Below are 22,024 nucleotides of genomic sequence, written 5' to 3' on the forward strand. Positions count from 1 at the left end.
TTTTCCTGCAGAGTCATGTGTCCCCATACGCTTAGCCTGTTGGAACTACCATCTATAGTTTGGGTAGTACCTGCACTTGAATTTGTAGTTGGAATGATTAGGGCAAGGACATATTACAGTGCAGCCATCTCTGAGTTTCCCTCCTTCTTTGTCTTTTTTTTTTTTTTTTTTTTTTTTTTTTGCATTTTAAAAGAAATCAAATATATTTGACATAACCTTGTGTAAATATAAGGCATACAACATGTAAATTGGACACATTTATATACTGTAATATGATTGCCATTGTAGAGGTAATTAGCACCTGTATCACTGTTACATAATTATTCTTTCTTTTTGGCGGTTGGAATAATTAAGTTCTAGTCTCTGGTTGTAGTACAACGTTGTTGTCTATATTCACTCTACTGTGCCTTAAATCTCTATGGCTTATTTACTACTTGTTACTGGTTTGTACCCTTTAAACAGCAGCTGTTTTATCCCCCCACCCCATTCCCTGGCAACCACCATTTTACTCTCTGTTTTTATAGGTTTGGCTTCTTAGATTCCACATATAAGTGATATTACATAGTACAGTTTTTTTTCCTCTGCTTTCATTGCACTTAGCATGGTGTGCTCAAGGTTCATCTATGTTGCAAATGGCAGGAATTCTTTTTTTCTCATGGCTGAGTAAGATTCCACTGTGTACACATACTACATCTTCTGTATCCATTCATTGATTGATGCACAATCAGGCTGTCCCCACCCCCTTCCTTTTCCTTTTAGAGGCTGAGGGTGGTAGACACTGTGGTAGGGTCTAGAAGACCAGACTTCTAGCCTTGGTTCCATGTTTATTTGCAGTGTGATTTGGGGATGTCACTTCGTCTTCCAGAGCCCCAGTTTCCTCATCTATGATATAGGCTATAATAGTACATGCCCTATTTTTTCTTAAAAGGGTGTTGTAAGACTCTAACTCCTAACTGGTGCTATGGAAGTGTAAGAGTTTATCATTGTGTCTGTGTGCTCAAATATTTTTATGTGCATTCTCGATTCCTAGCCCTTCCCCGACCCAGCCAGCTTCACTGCAGCCAACACTGATGGAAGACCCACTGTAGGGGGTCTTTGGAGAGACACTGAAGGGCACAGAAATAATCCATGCTCTCAGAGAGTTTACAAAGGGCTCATCAGGAATAAACATACGCAGACATCAAAGCATGAGTAAAACACTATCTCAAATGGCAACTCATTAGCACAGCACAGATCTATATGTAAATACGATGGGGCAAGGAATCTGGGGAGAGCAAAGCCAGGTGGTGGCTCCTGGAAGGCTGCAGATATAACAGAAGGAACTTCTCCCCAAAGTTTCTGGGTCCCATACTTGACACAGGTGGACTGTGTGTCATCCTTCTGTGGGTCCAGCCACATGGCCCTGATCTTCTTTGTAGTCATAGGATGCAGTGGCTGACCTCACAGGGGATGTCATAAGCAGGAGAGGAGGTATAACTTGGTAGGCAGGGTAGGATGCATGTTTTTCAAAATCAGTCTGACAGAACCTGATCACAGGGGTGGAGGTGGGGGCTATACCCAGAGACATGGACAGGGAGGATGAGGCAGGGAAATCTGTGCAAGGTTAGTATGGGGGCCACTGGCATTTTCCTCCTGTTTTAGTGGGTTTGGGAAGTGACTACGATGAGAATAAACTATGTTTGCAGAGAGCCACATCCTGGTGGTGGGGGGAACGTGGAGGAAGGCTGAGGCACAGTGTGGGATCAGTTGAGCATCCTCCGGGCCGGTGGAGGTTTGTATCATAACTCAGCAGGGTCTGGAGAGACCAGGAAGATGGGGAGGAAATCGCGAAATCAAGATCTCTAAACCTGGACAAATCCATAGTAACGCGTCTAGGGACTCAGAGTCCTGAACACAGATATTAACCAGGAGGGGGATCTTGGAAGGAAACATTTGTTTTCCAAGAACAACAACAGAAGAGCCAGCATTTTGTGAGGGACACTCAACCTCCGTGCACAGGAAGGGGGTGGGGAGGCCTGGCCTTTGGCCCCGGGGCAGCCTGGGAAGGTTTGAAATGGGTGCCTTTCTCACCTCTACTCATTACCAAAATGGGCCTTCTAGATTGCGCTCAACATTTATGTTTCTCCCTCATTCGCCTTTTGTCCATATAAACGAACATTCCCCCCTCTTTTACCCCTTACGTTCACTGACTCTCCAAGTGCTTCCTGCAACAGAGACAAGGGTGGAAACAGACAAGGGGGAGTTAACAGAGTCCATTCTTGTCCATGAGGTCATATTAATCTAGTCAGAATCCACCAAATTTGGAAGAAGTGATATGCCTGGGATGGGTGAAAATCACTTTTGTCCAGTCTGTCAAAATTTATGTAGCTGTTTTTGAGTAGAGAGACTGATATTGCAGGGGCTACTTTTGCTGTTCCCTGAAGTCTATGAGGACTTTAGCTTATGAGTCCTTCGCAGGCAAGGAGATGCTGTTAACTTCCAGCAAGTTGTATCTTTTTAGGAAAGCAGGCTTAGAGCAAGCCTCATCTCCAAAACAGGAGTAATAAATGTTGTGGCAGGTTGTTGAAAGGAGTGGTGATGATATCGGATGTCTAGCATAGAGGCACACACAACACATGATAGCGGGTACTTTTACTGTTGTCGTTGTTGTTCACACGTGATGTGAATAGGGCGGCACAGTCGGCAATGAATCGGCCGACTCTTTCCTGCTGTTTCCCTTCACAGCCAGCATCTGCAGCGTTGGGGGAAACTGGACCTAGTTCCTTAAACCTGTGACGGCAGCCAGAAGCCCAGACATAGAGTCTGGGGAGAGGCGGGAACAGATGGCCTTTGCACTGTGTGCTGGGGGATTTCTGTTTCCTAGAGCATGGCTCCTTGGGGTGTCCCTAAACATAATGGTTGCATGTGTGAGACCTGTGGTGCAGTCCCTGGGAGAGTCAGCAGGAAGACTGCTCAGCCCCGCAGTGCAGGAGGGAGGTCTTGAAGGCGCCCATTTCCAGGGATAGACAGCAGATGTGGCAAAAGGAGACTTGAGTTTCACTATTGGCTCTGCCCCCCTGAACCTGGGGTTGATTCATATCTTACCCTATTTTGCAAAACAGGATTTGTGATGGGTTACAAGCAAAATCATAAATACAAAGGGATCATTTTTTAACAAAGGGTAAATAGAAAAGAACCCTGTGATTGGGGGACAGTAAGGAAGTGCAGGGGAAATGATGACAGTAGAAATGAAAAAAATAAGAGTGATTAATGCAAGTGTGACAGATTTCCCTTTGAGCTTCCTGGTAGCCAAGGAAGGAAGGACTGTGGTTCATGTAATCCATGGAGATGAGCATCTGTTTTGTCAGAGGACCCAAACTTTTTCCTGTGGTTAAAGTATAATTGCAATGTAAAGGACAGAAACAATATAAGGGACGTATTTTTAGTAATGAGTTCATATAAAGTGCTGGAATGTTCTTTGCATAGGAATCTTTTAACTGCTTTTGGATAAAAGCTGACGTTGCCATGTTAAACTGCAGTGCAAGGTGGATTGTAGTACAAAGTAATGTGTGGAAGTTTCTGGTGAGTCAATGATCCAAAGAGAAAAGGGCAGAAATAGCATTCATCTTTTAAGTCTCTCCATGGAATCCTTGGTTTGAGATCTCTTTTATCTACCAAATTGCATTTATTAAAGAATAGTTCATCATTTGATTTTCATTAACTGAAAAAATATATAAATGCCATTAAGAAATTGGTGTTACCACACTGAACTATTAGAATTTCATCTTAAAAGCAAAGAAACTTGGCATTTTGGTTAGCCTCAATGGCCCCTTAGAGGAAGATATTAATTCCATTAAGCCTTATAAATTATTAGAAGTTGTTCTCGGATACCTGCTACTGCCTCTCTAGAGATTCTGATTTGGTAACTGTGGTTTTGCAAAAGCTCCACGGGAAGACTCTCCCTCTGGCTTATGGTGTCCAGCCAGCTTCAGGTACTCTGCCCAGTCAGGACCACAGCACTTCTTGCTTCTTAATTATCTAGAGGTGAGGCTTATATTAATCAGGTTCCTCCAGAGAAATAGAACCAATAAGACGTGTGTGTGTGTGTGTGTGTGTGTGTGTGTGTGTGTGTGTGTGTTATATTTATTATGAGGAATTGTTCCAAGTGATTATGGTAAGCTGATTATGGTACCCAAGAGAGCTAATGGTATAAGTTCCAGTCCAAATGCCCATCAGGTTGGAGACCCAACAAGAGCCCATTTCAGTTCCAGTCTGAGGGCAGGAAAAAAAAAAAAAAATCAATGTCCCAGCTCAAACAAGCAGGCAGGAGAAGTTCCCTCTTAGTCAACCTTTGTGTTCTATTGAGGCCTTCAACTGATTGGATGGAGGGCCACCACATTAGGGGGGCAAACTGCTTTACTCAGTGTATCCATTCAAATTGTTAATCTCATCCAAAAACCATCCTCCAAACACACTCAGAATAATGCTGGCCGAATATCTGGGCACCCCGTGGCCAGTCAAGTTGACACATACAATTAGCCATCACAAGTGCTTGTGCTTTTTTTAAGGTCCATAATCCTTTTTTTGTAGTGGTATGAATAGTGTGTCCAAAAATAGGTATCCAAGCCCTAACTGTGGAACTTATGAATGCGATCTTATTTGGAAAAAGGGTCTTTGCAGATAGAATTAGGTAAGGATCTCAAGATAAGATCATCCTGGATGTTGGGTGGGCCCAAATCCAATTATTGGCTGAAAGATAATTGAGATCCACAGACACACAGGGAAGAAGACCAGGTGAAGACAAAGGCTGTGAATGGAGGAATGCAGCTCCAAACCAAGGTGAATGCTTGGGGCCCTCAGAACCTAAGGAAGGTTTTCCCCTTAGAGCCTTCAGAGGGGGTGGAGGCCTGTTGGCAGCCCAATTCCAGACTTGTGGCTTTCACATCTGTGAGAGCATACATTTCTGCTGTTTCAGGCCACCCACTTTGTGGTAGTTTGTTATGAAAGCCCTGGGGAATGAGTATACTCTTCCTCTGGGCAGGAAGCAACAAGCCAATGATCCAAGACCTGGGTCTCAGGTAGGCTTGTGGGTTTGCTCTGTATCCCAGGAATCCATTTGGCATTTTCTAAGGTTGCTTGAAGTAGCCTTGTTCATTCCTTGATGCTGGGCTGTGGACTCCTCTGGAGGAGCCTTTGTGCAAGCATCCTCCTTCATGACCTCACCATGTCTGTGTCTGTTTCACGTTCTGCTTTTGCTTTAATGAAATCCGAAGAGACTGGAAGGGGCTCATCTTAGCACACATAGTGGAAGGAGACCCAGTGTGGCTAAGAGCTGCTTTTCAATTCAGCAATTATTTCCCCACTTATACTTCTTTTTTTTTTTTTTTTTCAACGTTTTTTAAATTTATTTATTTTTTTTATTTTTGGGACAGAGAGAGACAGAGCATGAACGGGGGAGGGGCAGAGAGAGAGGGAGACACAGAATCAGAAACAGGCTCCAGGCTCCGAGCCGTCAGCCCAGAGCCTGACGCGGGGCTCGAACTCACGGACCGCGAGATCGTGACCTGGCTGAAGTCGGACGCTTAACCGACTGCGCCACCCAGGCGCCCCTCCCCACTTATACTTCTGATCCCAAAGATAATTGTTGGTTTGATTAGGTGAAAGCTTCTTTCTGCCTTGATAAGGGGTAAATAAGGATAAAGTCTGTTAGCATGTTTTAAAGGTTGCCCATATTTCATAATTCTTATGGTTGGCTTTGAGGAGAAAGGTAGTCAAACCACTATCAATGATATCACTCAAAATATCTGAAAATAAAAGAACTTATAACCAGAGATATAAGTTGATAAATAATTAAATTGAGTTTTAAATGTAGCTAATGCTTCTTATGCGCTGTGTTCTTTGATAAGAGCATTACATGCTTTTTGTTTTTATCCTCACAACAATATGTGGTAAGACTAGCTTTAGCTCCATTTTACAGATGAGGAAACAGGTTCAGAGAGGTTAATAAGCTTCCCTAAGGTCACCTGGCATGAAGGGGTTAGACTCATTTCTTTCTGACTGCAAAGCTGTGCTCCTACTTCACTTTACTGAAACGTCCAAATTGAAGCTTGGGCTAGCATGGTCTAGAACATCATTTCTCAGAGCCTATACTCTAGAACCAGTGGTCTTTTGTTTTTTTTTTAAAAAAAATCATGGTCTGGGGTGCCTGGGTGGTTCAGTTGGTTGTGCATCTGACTCTTGATTTTGGCTCAGGTCATGATCCCAGGGTCATGGGATTGAGCCTTGCGTCAGTCTCTGTGCTGAGTGTGAAGCCTGCTTAAGACTTTCTCTCTCTCTCCCTACCCCTCTCACTTGTTCTCTGTCTCTCAAATCAAAAAATAATAAAAATAAAAATAATTCATGGTCTAACAGACTTTAGAAACACTAATTATTAAGTTTTTCTGACCAATTAAAAGTTCTAAGAAGACTCTTAGTCTAAGAGGTTCCACTTTAACTCTTTTCCTCTGAACACTCATAGGTTATTCATAGGTATGTTCCTAGGAATCCTGGGGAACCAGTGATCTGCAGAACATACCCTGGGAAACTCCATCTCAGATTACATACCTCTGGGCTGGGACAGGTAACACATCAGAAGTTTTCTCTTGTCATTGCCTGGGACTGGAACAGTGAGTTACTTAGCAGTCCTGGATGATAGCTTTCTCATCTGTAAAGTATGGAGGTTGGACCCTAACTTCTCTGTCATAGCTTTAAAATATTGGGGTCCACACATCAGCCAAGTGACAGTTAATGAATTTGTTCATTCTTTCCCCATTGTTGATGTTAGCTGAGGGACTCCTGTGGGGTCATTCACACTCTGATTTTGTCCAAATATCTCAGAGTAAAATTGTCCCACATCTGTCACTTCTTCAAGCTGTGTGCTGAATGAGGTAGTACACTTAGCATGTGGATCCCTACTCTGTATCTGGGGCTGCCCTTTGTCCTCGAGCCTGGTAATGTCACTGTGTTTTCTCTGAGTTCTCTTGCCCATGTCTCTCTGTGGAGCCTACATTGAGCTCCCTGATTTAGACTCTTGTCAAAAGGAGAGTACTTTACTCTCTCTTCCAGGGCCTGGAAACTTTTCACATGCTTTAAATATTTGCCTCTGGTCCTAGAATGATCTCCCCATCTTCTCTAAATACACAATAAACAATAAAGAAACACATTCTTTGCATCCCAGCCCAAATCTCACTTCCCTCATAGACCCTCCTTTATTCCTTAAGTGGATTCTTAGTCACCCTATAGTCAGGATTTTTCTCATTTGTTAGTTTTTCCTTTATTTCTTAGGGTGCCTTACTCTTGTGTCTCCCAAGGTGCCACATCCCCACTCCCCCTCTGAGAACTATAGTTTGTGTTTCCTGTGTCTTCCCTGCAAACTCTAGTTTCGTGTTACATAAATAATAGATGCTCAGTAAATACCAGATTGATTGGCTGATTGATGCCAGATTATCCTTGCTCCCCCAGCCCCAGGGTCTTCTCGCAGCTGTGATCTACAATGTAATAGCAGGACTTTTAGCTCACAGCTGTGTATAGTTCATGTGATCTTCCAGAACATTCTTTTCCCTCCTCATTCAGACCAACTCCATCCTTCATCAGGTGGTGAGCTAATTACTCTTTGGGGCTATTTTGATAGTTTAGTGAATCCTCTCTGGTGACCAGAAAGTAAAAAGCAGGAAAAACCCAATGAGCTTTGCTGAGGATGGAGAACTTGTAGATTCCTGGTCACAGGGAGAAGGGTCACTGTCTACTCAGCCTTCAAGATGCCTTTCAGGGCAGATTTCTTTTTATTATTATCAGCAGTAATTTTTAAATGAACCAGAACTGTTGGTGTTTACATAGGGTTGGCTGTAGGTGAGGCCTTGTCCCATGTTGCCATTTTCTGGTCCCAGACATTTGTTTTTAATGGAGGTACAGCTGAAAGGGTAGGGTTTATATTTGATATCTTTATGGGCTTTTCGGTGCATGCTCTTTGATTGGTATTTAAATAGGCTGGAAAGAGTGCAGCTTTTTATTCCTTTGGCTTTTTATTCCTTTTTGTTTTAGGTAATGCTTCTCATTTTCAAAAATATAAATAAAATAATTGATGCCACCTAAGTGCTGTGGTTTGAGTGAGGAACCTGAGATGGCATATGGCCATGTTCTAGACATGCATATGGGCCTGGTGAGACCATATGGACCTGGCAGACCTAGTGTTGGTCTGTTAGTGGATAAGTCTGACTCAGGGCTCAAAAATGGTGAAGAATATATGAAAATGTTATGGGAAGTGTTTTTGAATTGTTGTAGTAAGTTATTTTAAGACTCATGGTTAAAAAAATGGAAATAGGGGCGCCTGGGTGGCTCAGTCGGTTAAGCATCCGACTTTGGCTCAGGTCATGATCTCGCGGTCCGTGAATTCGAGCCCCGCATCGGGCTCTGTGCTGACAGCTCAGAGCCTGGAGCCTGTTTTAGATTCTGTGTCTCCCTCTCTCTCTGACTCTCCCCTGTTCATGCTCTCTCTCTGTCTCAAAAATAAATAAATGTTAAAAAAAAATGGAAATAGAAGTGGTGGCTTTCTTTTGTTAAAGCCTAGAGTCATGTCTCTCTGAACTGGGGTAACATGTGCCATACTGGGGTTGGCTGGGACCTGGTGCTGGAGGGCAGTGGATAGGTTGACCATTGAATTTATCACCCAAAGTGGGGCTCTTTGAGGGTGGAATAGCTCCCAGTGATTATGCCAGGACTGTCCTGAGTAACTGGGATATGTGGGTGCTCTTCCAGCTTGGCCATGGCTGCTCCTGAGGGTGTATGGGAAAGAGTGAGCAGAAGGGGAGAGGTGGAGAAGCAGGCAGAGGCAGTCAGCTTCTGGCACCTGGGGCTCATGGGCAGAGCTCTTCTTACCCAGTAAGAACTGGAGTAAGTGACATGTTGGCTCATAACACCTGTCGAGATCTGATTGTTACTTTTTCAGGAATTTTGCAAGGTAGTGGTTAAACTATTGGTAGCTTGAAAATGGCCATGGTGGGCACTGTTTATACCATAGAAATCCACAAATGTTATAAATCAACAGCCTCTCCACTAGTTGGTAAACATTTACCAGCACTGCGCCAACAAAAGCCCAAGGATGTACACTTGAGTATAAAGGCAGAGTGGCTGTGTGCCATGGCTGGGGCAGGGTCCAACCTGAGGGTGTTTTGTGGTTCCTGCAGTAGGCATTAAAGCGCCATTGATCAGAGAGGGGCCAGGAATGATAATGTCTATGTCAGGGACTCTGAATGGATGCCACATCTGCCGCCTCTGATACAGAAATTTATTTCCTACATCTTCCTACTTGCTGGCTCTGCTCCAGCCTCACTGGCCTTGTTCTTCCTCCAGAATGCCAAGCCTTTTTCTATCTCAAGGACTCTCTGATTGCTCTTCCCTCTGCCTGGAAGACCTCTATCTACCCACAGAATTCACTCCCTCACTTCACTGGGATTTCTGTTCATATGTCCCCTCCTCGGGCAGTCCTCCCTGTCCACCCTCCGTGAGGCATGCTCCCGGCAACTCTCTATGCCCTTCTCTTGTTTTTCCTTCCTAACAATACCACCGGCTCCTGAGTCATGTAGTTGTGTTCTTGTTTGATTATCTGTGTCCACACTACACTGGAAGCTCCATGAGGGCAAGGATTTGGCTTTGTGATACAGGTAGCACCTAGAACGGGCATGGAATAGAGCAGGCATGAAACCAATATGTGTTGGAATAGAGCAGGCATGAAACCAATATGTGTTAATGAATGAAAGAATGGGTCATACATACCAGACCTAATCTGTGGTGGCAACTGGATACAGACTGATGCTGAGTGGGCTCTGAGGCCCATTTGAGGGCACTAAGAAGGATTCCTGTCATCCCAAAGGGCTGTCTACATGGGTGGGGCTGGCAGCACATGTACCATATTATCCATTCCTGCTCTGGGTTTTCAGTTGCCCCTTCAGTTGCCAAAAAACATTTGGGAAAAGTCTAACTGTAGCTGGAATGGGGCTAGGTTGTATATAGGGGGTCCTAGCCTTTTGGAAGCCCATTTTTTATCTACCCACCCATCCACGCACCCACTCACCCATGCATCCACCCATCTGTCCGTCTGTCCGTCTGTCCGTCCGTCCATCCATCCATCCATCCATCCATCCATCCATCCATCCATCCAATGGATACCTATTGAGTATCACTATACTCTGCTGAGGGCAGGTGATTCAGTGGTGACCACACTGGTCTTGGCTCCATTGGCTTCGGCATGGTGAAGACTCAGAAGTTAGAGAGCTGTATGAGCTGGGAGGCACCCACAGAAGAAAAAGAGCGGGGTGGACAGAGACAACCAGAGGAAACTAATTTAGGCGGGGGGGGGGGGTGGTGGTGGTGGAGGGAGGGTGAGGGAAAGCGCCATTTGAGCTTAGACTTGAGGGCCAGGTTGGGGTTTGGCAGGTGGGGAGGACAGGTGAGAACCTTCCCAGGAGAGGGAAGGACAGGTCATCCAGCCCCAAGGTAAGGAAACCCCAGCCTGTGTGGGGAACTGAGAGGAGGCCATTATGCATATAGTGGGAGGCAGGAGGAGCAGCTTATAGGGGATTTGTCAGCCATGTAAGTAGTTTGGATTTTATCCCATATTTTTAAAGTCAGCAAACATTCATTCATGTGTAGAGTACATACCAAAACGGAATTAAAAACCATAAATGAATATAGAGCTAGACAAAGGAGAATGTGCATTTTGTAGTATCACTTTCCAGGCTCAGTATTGCTTCAGACAGGAAATTTACCCGTAAGCATAGGTAGGGATGAAGAGACTGGTCAGCTTCTGTTGTTGGTGTCACACAGAGTCTCCCTGTGGGATCTAGGATGCGGCTGGTCTTGGGGATTCTGGTGCTGTTGGCATTTTGGTGAATAGCTTAACACTCACACACACAGGTAAATGCTTATGTGTGGGAGTCCTTGAATCTGGTACAGAGTGTGCACGCATGCGTGTGTACGTGTGCGTGTGTATCCCTCCCTCTGCCCTCTCAGGCACCGGCACGCGGGATAAGAACACGGGGGCAAATTCTGCTGCATCTATAGCTTCCCTTTCTCATAACTTCTTTAGTCCAGAGCCTTCTGCCCTTGTCGGCTAGTGGCTTGTGGTGCCATGCTCCACACTGACTTCTCAGTGTGCCCGAGCCTTTTGACATTAAAGGTCAGGAAGTGGGTGTGATGCTGATCTTCAAGCCCTAGCCTTAAGGCGAGTGAGATGTCATCAGTTGTAACAGTTGACCTTCAATTATCTAGTGACTAGGAGGAGCAGAGGAAAGCATAAATAGATGAAAAGAGGCAGACTTTTGGGGTCATGGGATATGAGCAGACACACATGCTCACAGCTGGGCTCACTGTCCATCTTGATGCCTGGTTTGTGCTCTTCCCACTGACTTTTCCTATGAGTTGTAAGGAGAGGCCTTCTTAGGTCACTACAGGTGAGTGACTCACAGATGATCAAGATTATATCATTTATAGCTCTTATTGTTGTACCTTCTCCTTGATCTCTGGGGTCATTGGACCTCTTCATGTTTGTATGGTACTGGGCATGTTAGTAAAACTTTCTGTGCCTTGGTTTCTTTATCTGTAGAATGGGGACAGTATTATGTATCTGTTCATGATAGACATCACCATAGCCTTGGTTCCTTGCATCCCAGGAGGAAACATGATTCCAACGCAGGAAGGAAACAAATCAGTCCTGAGACCACAGTGCTGTGCCCCTCTGGAGGGGAGAGGCAGAGGGAGACAAGTGGGGGGAGAAAGAAGTAAGAAAAGAAGGGATCTCGGTAAACCTCTTAGACTATGACAATGAGGCCAAAGTGAGCTTTTATGAGAACCACATTTGAGCCCTGGAATAAAAAATAAGAGCAACATACTTTAAAAATTATTTATGATTTTAAGCACATGAAAGGCGTATCATGTACCCAAGGAGGGCATAATGGGGAACAGCTGGCCAACATGTGTCTTGCCATTTCTGAGGATGTTCATAATTCTCTGATGTCCAAGAATAACAGTAATAACGAGGCTGCTGCTGAGCATATTAATGACAATAAAGAGGGTCGGGGTGCCTTGCCTGGATCCTGCTGGACACAAGAGAAGAAAGAGCCTGGCTTATTGGGTTTGGTGGGACCGAAAGGGAACTCCAGCCTGCTTCCTTCTTGGGGGATCATGGGGCCCTTCCACGGATCAAAGGTTGAAGGAAAGAGCCTGGATGGGGAGGGGGAGAGTCAGGAAACCTGGGTTTCAGGCCTGGTTTCACCAGCGACTCTGGCAATTCCTTGCGTCTGAGTCTGTTTTCCTGTCTGTAAGGTAGCGATGCTAATGCTACTTGGCAAGCACACTTGCAGAGTGTTCATGGGGCCCAATGAAGTGGTGCCTACGGAAGTGCTGGGCACATTGCAAAGCATTCTGTTTTGGAAGGGTCATCACCAGCTTTGTGCTTCTTCAGCACTTGGCAAATCAACCACCAAGCTCAGTGCCTGCATCTAGGGGGTGCCCATGATGTTGAAACATAGAAACATCACGAGTGTTTCTTTTTCATTAAATGTTTAAAGCTGTACACTGTTGGACAGGACTTTCCAAGGCATTTAGTCCAGTTCTTTCTTTTATGATTTTTGAAGTGGATCTGGAGCAGTGCATGGTCTAGGGCTAATGATCCCCCGCTACCGAGTCAACCTGAGTACTCTTCCCAGTGCCCTGTGGATGATGAGATTTTCCATTCTGCCTGATGGGAAGAGGTGCTATTTTCAGTCCTTTTAGATGGTTCTTTCTCCAGGCTCAGCTAGGTCCCTCGCACCTGTGTGGTCAAATGGTCACAGGGGACCTTCTGCAGCTCTCTGGAGCTCCTTGTGAAGCTCTTTCCTCTGGGCTACCCTGTCCTGTGAACTCCATTTGCCTTGGCCTCCCCAGACTTCCAGCTCTGTCTCCTCAGCTCAGGGGTTCAATGGGCCCCACTTGTCTTCCCTTCCTGCCCCTTGGCTGAGAACCTCTGTCAAGGCAGTGAGATGGAGCCATCCCAGGAGCCATCTTGCTTGTTTCCTGTCTCCTAGGAACGTTGTTGCTTGATAGCCAGTATCTTGAAAACCACAGTCTCTATCCATTGGGGCTGCCATAATGGAATACCATGGACGGGGTGGCTTATAAACAAGAAAGTGGGCGTGGAATTCTTTCTCAGGGTTCTGGAGGCTGGAAGTCTTAGACCAGGGTGCCATTGTGGTCAGGTGAAGGACCTCTTCCTCGTTCCTAGCTGGTACTTCTCACTGTGTCCTCACGTGGCAGAAGGGGCTCCCCCCTCATGATTGAATCACTTCCCAAAGGCCCCACCTTCTAATATCATCATATTGGGCACTAAGGATTTCAAAATATGAGTTTTGGGAGAACACAGCAATCATTATTTCATGTTTTTTTTGTTTGTTTGTTTTCGTCTCGGTGTCTTGGTTGTTTCTGATAGGGTAAATCTGGTCCATTTTACTCCATTGTAGTGGGAAGTGGGTATTCCCTAGTTCTCTCTTTAGAGGTGAAGAACCTGAGAGGGAGAGTGATTTGCCTAAAGTCACACAGCTCCTTGGTGTCAGCAAGGACCAGGACCCAGGTCATTCACTCAGTAGATGTTATTGTGTTCCTGCTGTGGACCAGGCACACAGGGTTTGGTCCCTGCTCTCCAGAAGTCTATAGTCAGTTAGGGAGACAGGCAAGTGAGCCAAGAATTAGAGAAGAACATGATAAACTTCATGACGCAGGCATTTGTTCACAGGGTACTGAAGATGCATGACGAGAAGTGAGCAGCCAAGGAAGTTTTTCTGGGCAAGTTGATCCTTAAGCCTAGTGGTGAAGGAGAAGTAGGAGTAGTCCAGATGAAAAGGAAGGGAAGAAGTTTCAGGAATAGGTACAATGCTCAGGCAGGAGCAGGGTCCTTTGTCCTGTGAGCTTATGTGTCCCTGGCATTGTGCCATGGGTTCACCCACCTGTGTTTTATTGTGAGTACATGTCTGGCTCCATCCCCCACGAGTCCCTGAAGTCTGGGAAATCTCTTTCCAATGTAAGTCGATCAGATCTTTCAGCCTGGACATGACCGTGTGGGGTCTTGGTCAGTGCTGTGGAGTGGATGTTACTTTGATGTTTCTGGTGAGACTCTCCTCCATGTTTTACATTTTTCCTGGAGGCGGATGATATTGCTTTCAGTGATTTGGAGTACCCCCATCAAGAAACAGTCAAAAGGTATCTTGGGCCCATGCCTGGTCCCTCTGAAGACATACCATAGGTGTCTACTCCTTTTAGCCCGTTTCTCTAAGTGAGCTCTACCAGACCCACTGCCAGGGTGAGGGTGAAGAACTACGTGGAGGTTCTCAGCTAACCTTCTGCCAGAACAAAGCCCTGACACAGTTGCTGGGTTATTAATCTGTACCTGTTGAATACGGGCATTCCTGGCCTCTGCCGAGGCTGGGCTCCCAAGTGCCTTTGCAGTTGGTGGGGACAGGGAGGGAAGCTGTTCAGCCAGCCAGAGTCTTTAGTATTTTAGCTTGACTCTCCAATCCCATTTATTTCTACCAGGCCTGTTACCTTGTGGCTGTTCCGTCCCCAGCCTGGGCTCCTCCAGTGGCAGCAACTGCCATCATCAATGCTGGTTTCCCCCCAAATTTATCATTCATTCATTCATTCATTCATTCATTCATTCATTCAAAGACAGGAAACAGTTTGGATGGTATCCTGCCTTCATGGAGATCATGGTTTGGTAAGGCAGCCGGACATTAATCAAATAATCATTCAAGTGAATGTAAAATTACAACTGCAGTAAGTGCTACGAAGGAGAGGAATTTGGGCCCATGAAATACTGTGAAGGTATGACTTGACCTTGTCTGGAAGCCAGGAAGGACTTTCTTTAGGAAGTGACGATTAAGGGAGGCATCAAGTGTGAACAGAGTTGGCGGTGGGGGGCAGGGAGTAGATGCAGAGTGTCGAGGGCTCAGAATGTTGGGAAAACTGCAAGAGGGCCAGCAGTTGGGTGCAGTGAGCAGGGGACTATGGGGACTCCTGTGGGGTCCCATGGGCTGTGTTAAGAACTTTGTTCTTTATCATTAGAGCAATATAACCATTGAAGGCTTTTTCATAGGGAGGTTGAAGGCTTCTCAGACTAGGAGAGTCTGGGAAGGTAGTAATGGAGAGAAGTGGACAAAGAAGAAATACCCTGGTGGGTCTGAGCCTGTCATTCCAAGGCATCTGGAAGACAGAGTCCATCAGCTTCCCTCCTGTTTGGAAACTTTAATTTCCATGCACATGCCATTGAAAGACACATGGTGATGGGTATGATTAGCACATTGCAATCTCTGTGCAGGACACGTACCTGGTCAGCACCTGCCCCAAATGACCTGTGAGATGTGTTCTGGGACTGCATGAGGGGGCCATTGCTCTGTCCCCGTCCCTCCAGGCTCAAAGATTCCTGAGGGATGAGCTCTTTGCATTGCAGTGACCAGTGTGTGCGGAGAGACTTGGCAGGATGCTTAAGAACTTAATGACAATGGAGGCATGATTATAAGTGGCACACTGTTTTTTCCCCCCATGATAACTCACATTTTAGCAAACAAAGCAGTAGAGTAGAATAGTCAAGAACACAGGCTTTGCCAGGGGATTCAGATACTCCAGTTATTACCTGGTTTACACTGTCTGGGTACTCCAAAGAAATCAGGCCATGTAACCCTTCTTCAATCCAGCTTGAACTTTTCTACTTTCTTGTTTGTCTAGAATGTCTTTGCCTGCATCTGTTCAAGCCTTATTCATTCAAACTATTCATAAGGTAATGTTAATAGAAGTGTGATCAAACAAGATAAAGCATGTGTAGAAAATGAAACAAATGCCCATCAATAGGGGAATGACTAAACAAATTAGGATTCATGTCTGCTGTGTAATATTACACATTCATTAAGGTAGTTCTATGTGAACTGACCTGGAAAGGTAATATATCTGTGATATATTGCTAAATGAAACAGGCAAATTGTGGAACCATACATGAAACAGGATCATAGTTGGATTTAGAAAGGAATGTGTGTGGAAAAAGTTAGGATGAAACGTACTCCAAATTGTTAATAGAGATTTCCTCTGGAAAGGATGGTGGGATTCGGCTGGAAATGAAATTGAACTGTTCACATACAGTTAATGTACTTTTATGGTTTGGGTTTGCTTGTTTACTAGAACTGTGTTAATTTTGTAATTGAAATAAAATCAAAATGCATCAAAAAACTTGTTAGAAGAAATAAATAAACCATGGTTCTATTTCAGTTGTTAGATTGGGGACGTTCTTCCCCTCCCCCTAATTTATTATTTTATTAAAGAACAAAATGATAGCAAGAGAAAGTTACCTTTCTGTGAAAGCTCAACAAAAATGCTATTCCCCAATGAAACATGTTTCTGATTCCTCAATTGGATGTGCTGTCTCCTTTCTTTGAACCCTCGAATACTTTGTGTGGCTTTTGCGGCATTTAACCCTGTCTACCTTGTATTTCATACCTGTTTTACTGCCTCTCTAGATTTAAGCCACTGGATGGATGTCATGATAGAGAAGAAAATCAGCTTTCAAGTTAGAAGATCTGGATGTTGGCCCTTGTTCTGGTTTTCTAGCACAACGTGACAAATGGGCTCAAACGTAGTAGCTGAAAACATAGTCACTTTTTCCTTTCTTATGAGTTTATGGTTAGGAACTTGAGCAGAGCTGGGCTGGATGATTCTTCCACTCATGTGGTATTGAGTTGTGTCCCTTGGTGGAATTTAGCTGGGGGTTGACCTGGACAGGAAGGTCCAAGAAGACTTCCTTCATATGGCTGATGCATGGCCAGGCAGCTGAAAGGCCGGGTCCAGCTTAAGTCCTTTGTCTTTCTGAGCGAACCCTCTTACCTTCCCATGGACTTCTTCCTGGTGGCTCCGGACTTTGAGACAAAGGCAAACCAAACAGAAGCTGCCTGTCTTCTAGAGGATGCAACCAGCAGAGTGTGCCTTCTGCTGTACTGGTTAAGCATCTACAGAGCCCACTCAGATTTAAGAGGGTGGGAACAGAATAGTGCTTCTTGAAAGGAAAATTTGTATAAGAAATTTGTGGCCACCTTCAATCTGTCACAGCTCTGCTGTAAGTGCAGCCTCCATGTCTCGAGGACTACATCTATCAATTAAAAAGAACAAGATCTGTAATGTATGCAAAAACACCCTATGCATTATAAAAAGCTATGTGTACTATATATATATCAATAATTATCTTGATACTAACTCTGTATCTTACTCAAGGCAGGTATTTTCTAGAGGTTTAGTACTTTGAAAACAGACTCATTTATCAGCTAATTCCCAAGAGGAACACACAAAGAAAGTGATGTGGGGCATGGTGTAGTTGCAGAGTACAGACTTTGACTAGGTTGACATGAGTTAAATCCAAGCTGTCACTCAGTTACTATCTGTGACCTTTGTTGGCTCATTGCACCTTTCTGAGCCTTAATTTCCTCCTCATAGTATGAGAGTAGTATTTACTGAGCTGGGTTTCTGTGTGTATTGGAGCGAATTTGTGTGGAGCACTTAGTATGGCAACTGTCACATAGTAGGTCTTCTGTTTCTCTTAAGATGATGTAACAAAGTCATATAGCAAATTTGGCCTCCTCGCTGGTTTCTCTGCACTGGTTACTCCATCTGCAGAGATGACCGAGACGGGGTCGAGAGCCCACACCTTTGTGAAAGCAGCAGGGAAGGGAGGGCTCCACTTGTCTCTCCCAGTCTCCTCCTCTTTCCAGAGTGTCCCTCGCTGGGGGTTTGGTGCCCCGTGCAGCTGTGGTTGTAGTCATTCTTCTCTCGGTTGGATGCGGTCTCCTTTTTAGGCCTATGGCTTTGCCTTTTGTAGATGTACGAGATCAAATCAGAAGGCAGCATCGCGAAGAAGTTCAACGAGCTTCTGCAGAAGCTGAGCTCACCCCTGAAACCTAGAGTTCCAGAGCACAGTAACAACAAGATGAAAAATCTCTCCTACCCATTCTCCAGGGAGAAAATGTATCTGTAAGTATGGGAGCTGTTGGGGTAGGGATGTGGCAGGGGATGGGAAGGGAAATCAAACACCACTCAGTGTCTCAGCTCCCACAGTGAGTGCCCCCACAGCCTGGGAGATAGGGGAGGAGGCATGCTCTCATGGTGAAATGTTCCCTGCATCTGCTTTCTGAATCCCCTTCCCTAAATGAGATTATCCCAAAGAGCTCCCCAACATGTGTCCAGTGGCTCATGGAGCACCCGCCATTTTAGTCATGTTGCATGATGGATGGAAAATCATGGAGCACAGAGCCATAAACTTTGGGGTTCAGTGAGAAAATGGTCAGATACCTGTTTGCCTTCTGTGAGGAAACCATTCTGCCCAATTCCTAGTCTAATAGGGTTTCAATATATTGTGATAAACCAGAAAGAAGGAGGATAAAGTTTCTGGATTTTTGTATTCGCATCTGCATACTCATGTACTCACTGACTCTGAAGAGATGCCCACCTAGATCCCCCCTAGGGAGGGGGGTGGGATAAGAGCTCTTCACAGGGATGGTCATTTGGGAAACCTTTGGAAGAATGAGTCATGGTTGGGAAGTGAGAGATGGAGCAGGCAAGCATGAGTTCTGTTGTAGGTGCTGATGGGAGAATAAGAGTGTCAGGATTAAGAGAGGGAAAGCAAGGGCCAAGGATAGGTAGAGGAGATAGAAGAATCTGTCCTTTTTGGGGAGATGGCATTCCCAAAGCTGTGTTTCTGCTGTTGATTGGATAACATCTCCTACCCATTTTTTGCCGTATTAGATAATAATTCCATACACATGTATTTACTGTTCGTTTTGCATGTATTTTCTCATTGAATCATTATTCCCCTCATGATTCTGGCCCCAATTCTGGTCCCAATTCTGGTCACCAATTCCAATGTGTGTGCCGGTCTTCCCATCCACCAAGGAATTCCTTGACATCCTGCAATTCCACACAGTTCTGACACTACCTACCCTTGGAGAGCATTACATTTCCCAGGTTGAGGGCTCAGTGCAACAAGACTGCCCTCCACCTCAGATGCCAATCACAAGTCCAAGGTGTTCCCTGTGCTTCTGACTGGCTGGCTGTAGATCAGAGGTTCCCATGACCTCCTCTTCAGGTTTGATTAACTTGCTAGAGGAGCTTACAGAACTCAGAAAACTGATTTACTCACTAGATTACTAATTTATTACAAAGGATATGAATCAATGGCCAGATGAAGAGATACATAAAGTGAGGTTCTGAATGAAGGTGCTTGTGTCTTTGTGGAGCTTGGGGCCCGCCATGGGGGCACATGGAAGCATCCTAGTTCCCCAGCCTGGGTACTCTGCAAGCCCTCTCCTTTGGGGTTTTTCTAGAGGCTTCCTTATGTAGCCATGATTGATTAAATCACAGGCCATTGGCTACTGATTTAACCTCTAACCCCTCTCACCTCCCCAGAAATCAGGGGTAGGACTGAAAGTTCCACCCTCTATTCAAGGTTGGTACCTCTGGCAATCACCTCTCTCTCCCCCACCTCCCTTCCACCTTTAGGGAATTTCCGAAAATCACCTCATTGATAAAAGCCTAGTTGTGACTGAAAGAGGCTTGTTAGGAATAACAAGACACCCATTTCACCTTTATGGCTCTGAAAATGATTTCAGGAACTGAGGACAGGAGACCAAGTATTATGACAAAACATGTTCCCATTGCCCTTATTGTTCAGAAAATTCCAAGGAATTTGGGAGCTGTGAGTCACGAGCCCTGGATGAAGACTGAAAGATGTATTTAGCATAAGTCACAATGTCACCCTGCCTCATGAGGTGGCCATTCAGATATAATGGTGTCTCATAGAGAGGAAACTAAGGTCAGGGGTCTGTTCAAGTTCACACAGCATTAAGTGGCTGAACTGGGACTGGGACTGGCACATTGACCTACTGGCTGCTGGGGTTTTTTTGTTTTTTGTTTTTTGGGTTTTTTTGGTGCTCTGTGTCTCTTCCATGCTTCCCCTTCCTTGGGTCTGCATGCTGGTGCTGGCATCTGAACCGCCATCTCCCATGCATCTCCATTCATTCAGTGCCTGTGACCCTTCAAATCCAGTTCCTAGACACCTCCATCTGGAAGAATCTTCTGTTCTTCCCGCCCAAAATAAGCTCTCCATCCTCTGAATTGTTAGAGCAATGGTCTACCTACTATCATGTTCTGCTCTTCATCGGTTATTAGGAAACACATGCGCCCAAGTGACGGGGGCTCCGGGGGAGCTGGGAGCACATTCCAGACATCTTCACCCTGAGCACAGTCAGATCTACACAGGTGTTCTTTTTAGCGAAAAGGTCACAGTGTGAAGTGGAGAACACACGCGGGCCTTCCATAATTAAGAGTTCGGTAGCTAACTGATGTGACAGTAGTGACAATATTAAATGAAAGTTTGAAAAACAAAGCCTTATCATCCCAGCACCAGGAAACTATACTCTTTCTGGTGGTTGTTATATTGTTTACTCTTTTTGTCCATACACAGGAATCCTTTCTACATACTTTCATGTTTAAAACATATCATAGTATAATATTTTCCTATCACAGTCTAAAATTTTCTACTTAGGATGTTCTCATAATTATAATTTTCAGTGACCGCATGATAATCCACCCTGTTGATTTTGGAATTTCATTTTATGTCCACTATCCTTATTGTCAGTAACTTTGCAACAAACATTTTTATTTATGGAACTTTTTTCTTCTATTGAATTTATATTTCCTAGGATTCATTTCTGTGATCAGTTCTCACAATTACTAGGTCAAAAAAAATTATAAACACCATGTGTGTGTGTGTGTGAGCATGTGTGAGTATGTGTGTCTCACACATCTTGCTGTGTTGCTTTCTCAAGGTTTGCTCTGGCCTGGGGTGACAGTGGTCTCAGGACAAGGGTCATAAAATGAGTTGACCTTCTGTTTTCTTGGTGTCTCCAGGTACAACATCCAGGACAAGGACACCTTCTTTGATAATGCTACCCGTAGCCGCATTGTAAGTACACAGGTCAACTACGGGTGGTGGGTTCTGGAAATAAGGGGAAGGCTGGGTACCCAGTGTGGCAGGGCCTTCTCTTGCTCTTCCTGCTACCTCCCATCATCCTTTGCCTGGGGTTGCCTAGCAACCAAGGGGCGGATCCAGGAGCTTCCCAATCTTAGTGGCAAAAGGAATAGCAAACAGCCCCCCTCACTTAGAGGCTGAGAGAAGTCTCTTCTCTTTAGGATTTTCCACCTTGGCCGTTTGGAATCAGAAAAACAGGAAATGTCTGAGCTGGTGGGGTCTTTCAGCTAATCAGGTGACCCCCTTGCTTGACAGTTGGGGAAACTGAGGCTCTAAGAGGCAGTGGATTGAAAAAATTCATACAGATCACTAGTGTCTGAATGAGGACCCATTGCGGGGCTACTGTGTTTCTTTTACCCTCTAAGGAGTGTTGTGCATTTATATCACAGGGGATGCTAGAACTAGCCAGTTTGTTCAAGAATAAAATTTCCAGCCCATTCAATAGAAAGCCAAAATTCATGACCGTAGCCGTTCTTCTACTATTTTTTTTTTTTTTTTTTTGCCTTTTGAAATCAAGGTTTTGGTTTTGCAGGATGATGGATTCTGATGAAAATCTGTGTATGGCCTGTGCCCGTGGCCTCCATCTGAGCTGTAGTGTGTCTCCATGCTCTGGTCCATTTATTCTCTATCTGCCTGGAGAGCATTCAGCGTATAGACAGAGGAGAAAAAGAGGGACCCAAGAAAAGCTGCTCACTTATTTATGCCACAGTGGAAACAATGGCAGTGTGTTTCCATTGTACCCTAGGAAAGAACTTAAGTTTCAACAGAGGAGAAGTAAGGGTCAGGTAGTAGAAGGACTCCAAGTCAGCAGGGTGATCAGAAGGATGAGAAGTGACAGGTGATTAGAGGAAGCTACAAAACATTTCTAAGGCACACTGAAAACATGGCCCTCCCTGACTCTTTGCTCACAGGTTGGGGAAG

At 45.0% G+C, this 22,024-nt stretch overlaps 1 protein-coding gene across 1 annotated transcript in view; it reads left to right on the forward strand.

Moving 5' to 3' along the window:
• ANO2 (anoctamin 2) overlaps positions 1–22,024 on the forward strand; it is a 341,871-nt gene that overhangs the window by 85,225 nt on the left and 234,622 nt on the right. Inside the window, exons 5-6 of the mRNA XM_053894601.1 lie at positions 17,897–18,048; positions 20,983–21,037. Coding sequence (XP_053750576.1) covers positions 17,897–18,048; positions 20,983–21,037 — 207 coding nt within the window. The remainder of the gene's footprint in view (positions 1–17,896; positions 18,049–20,982; positions 21,038–22,024) is intronic.

This window comes from Panthera pardus, unplaced genomic scaffold (genome assembly GCF_024362965.1).
Source record: "Panthera pardus isolate Hobbes unplaced genomic scaffold, ASM2436296v1 HiC_scaffold_6, whole genome shotgun sequence".
NCBI classification, from domain to species: Eukaryota; Metazoa; Chordata; class Mammalia; order Carnivora; family Felidae; genus Panthera; species Panthera pardus.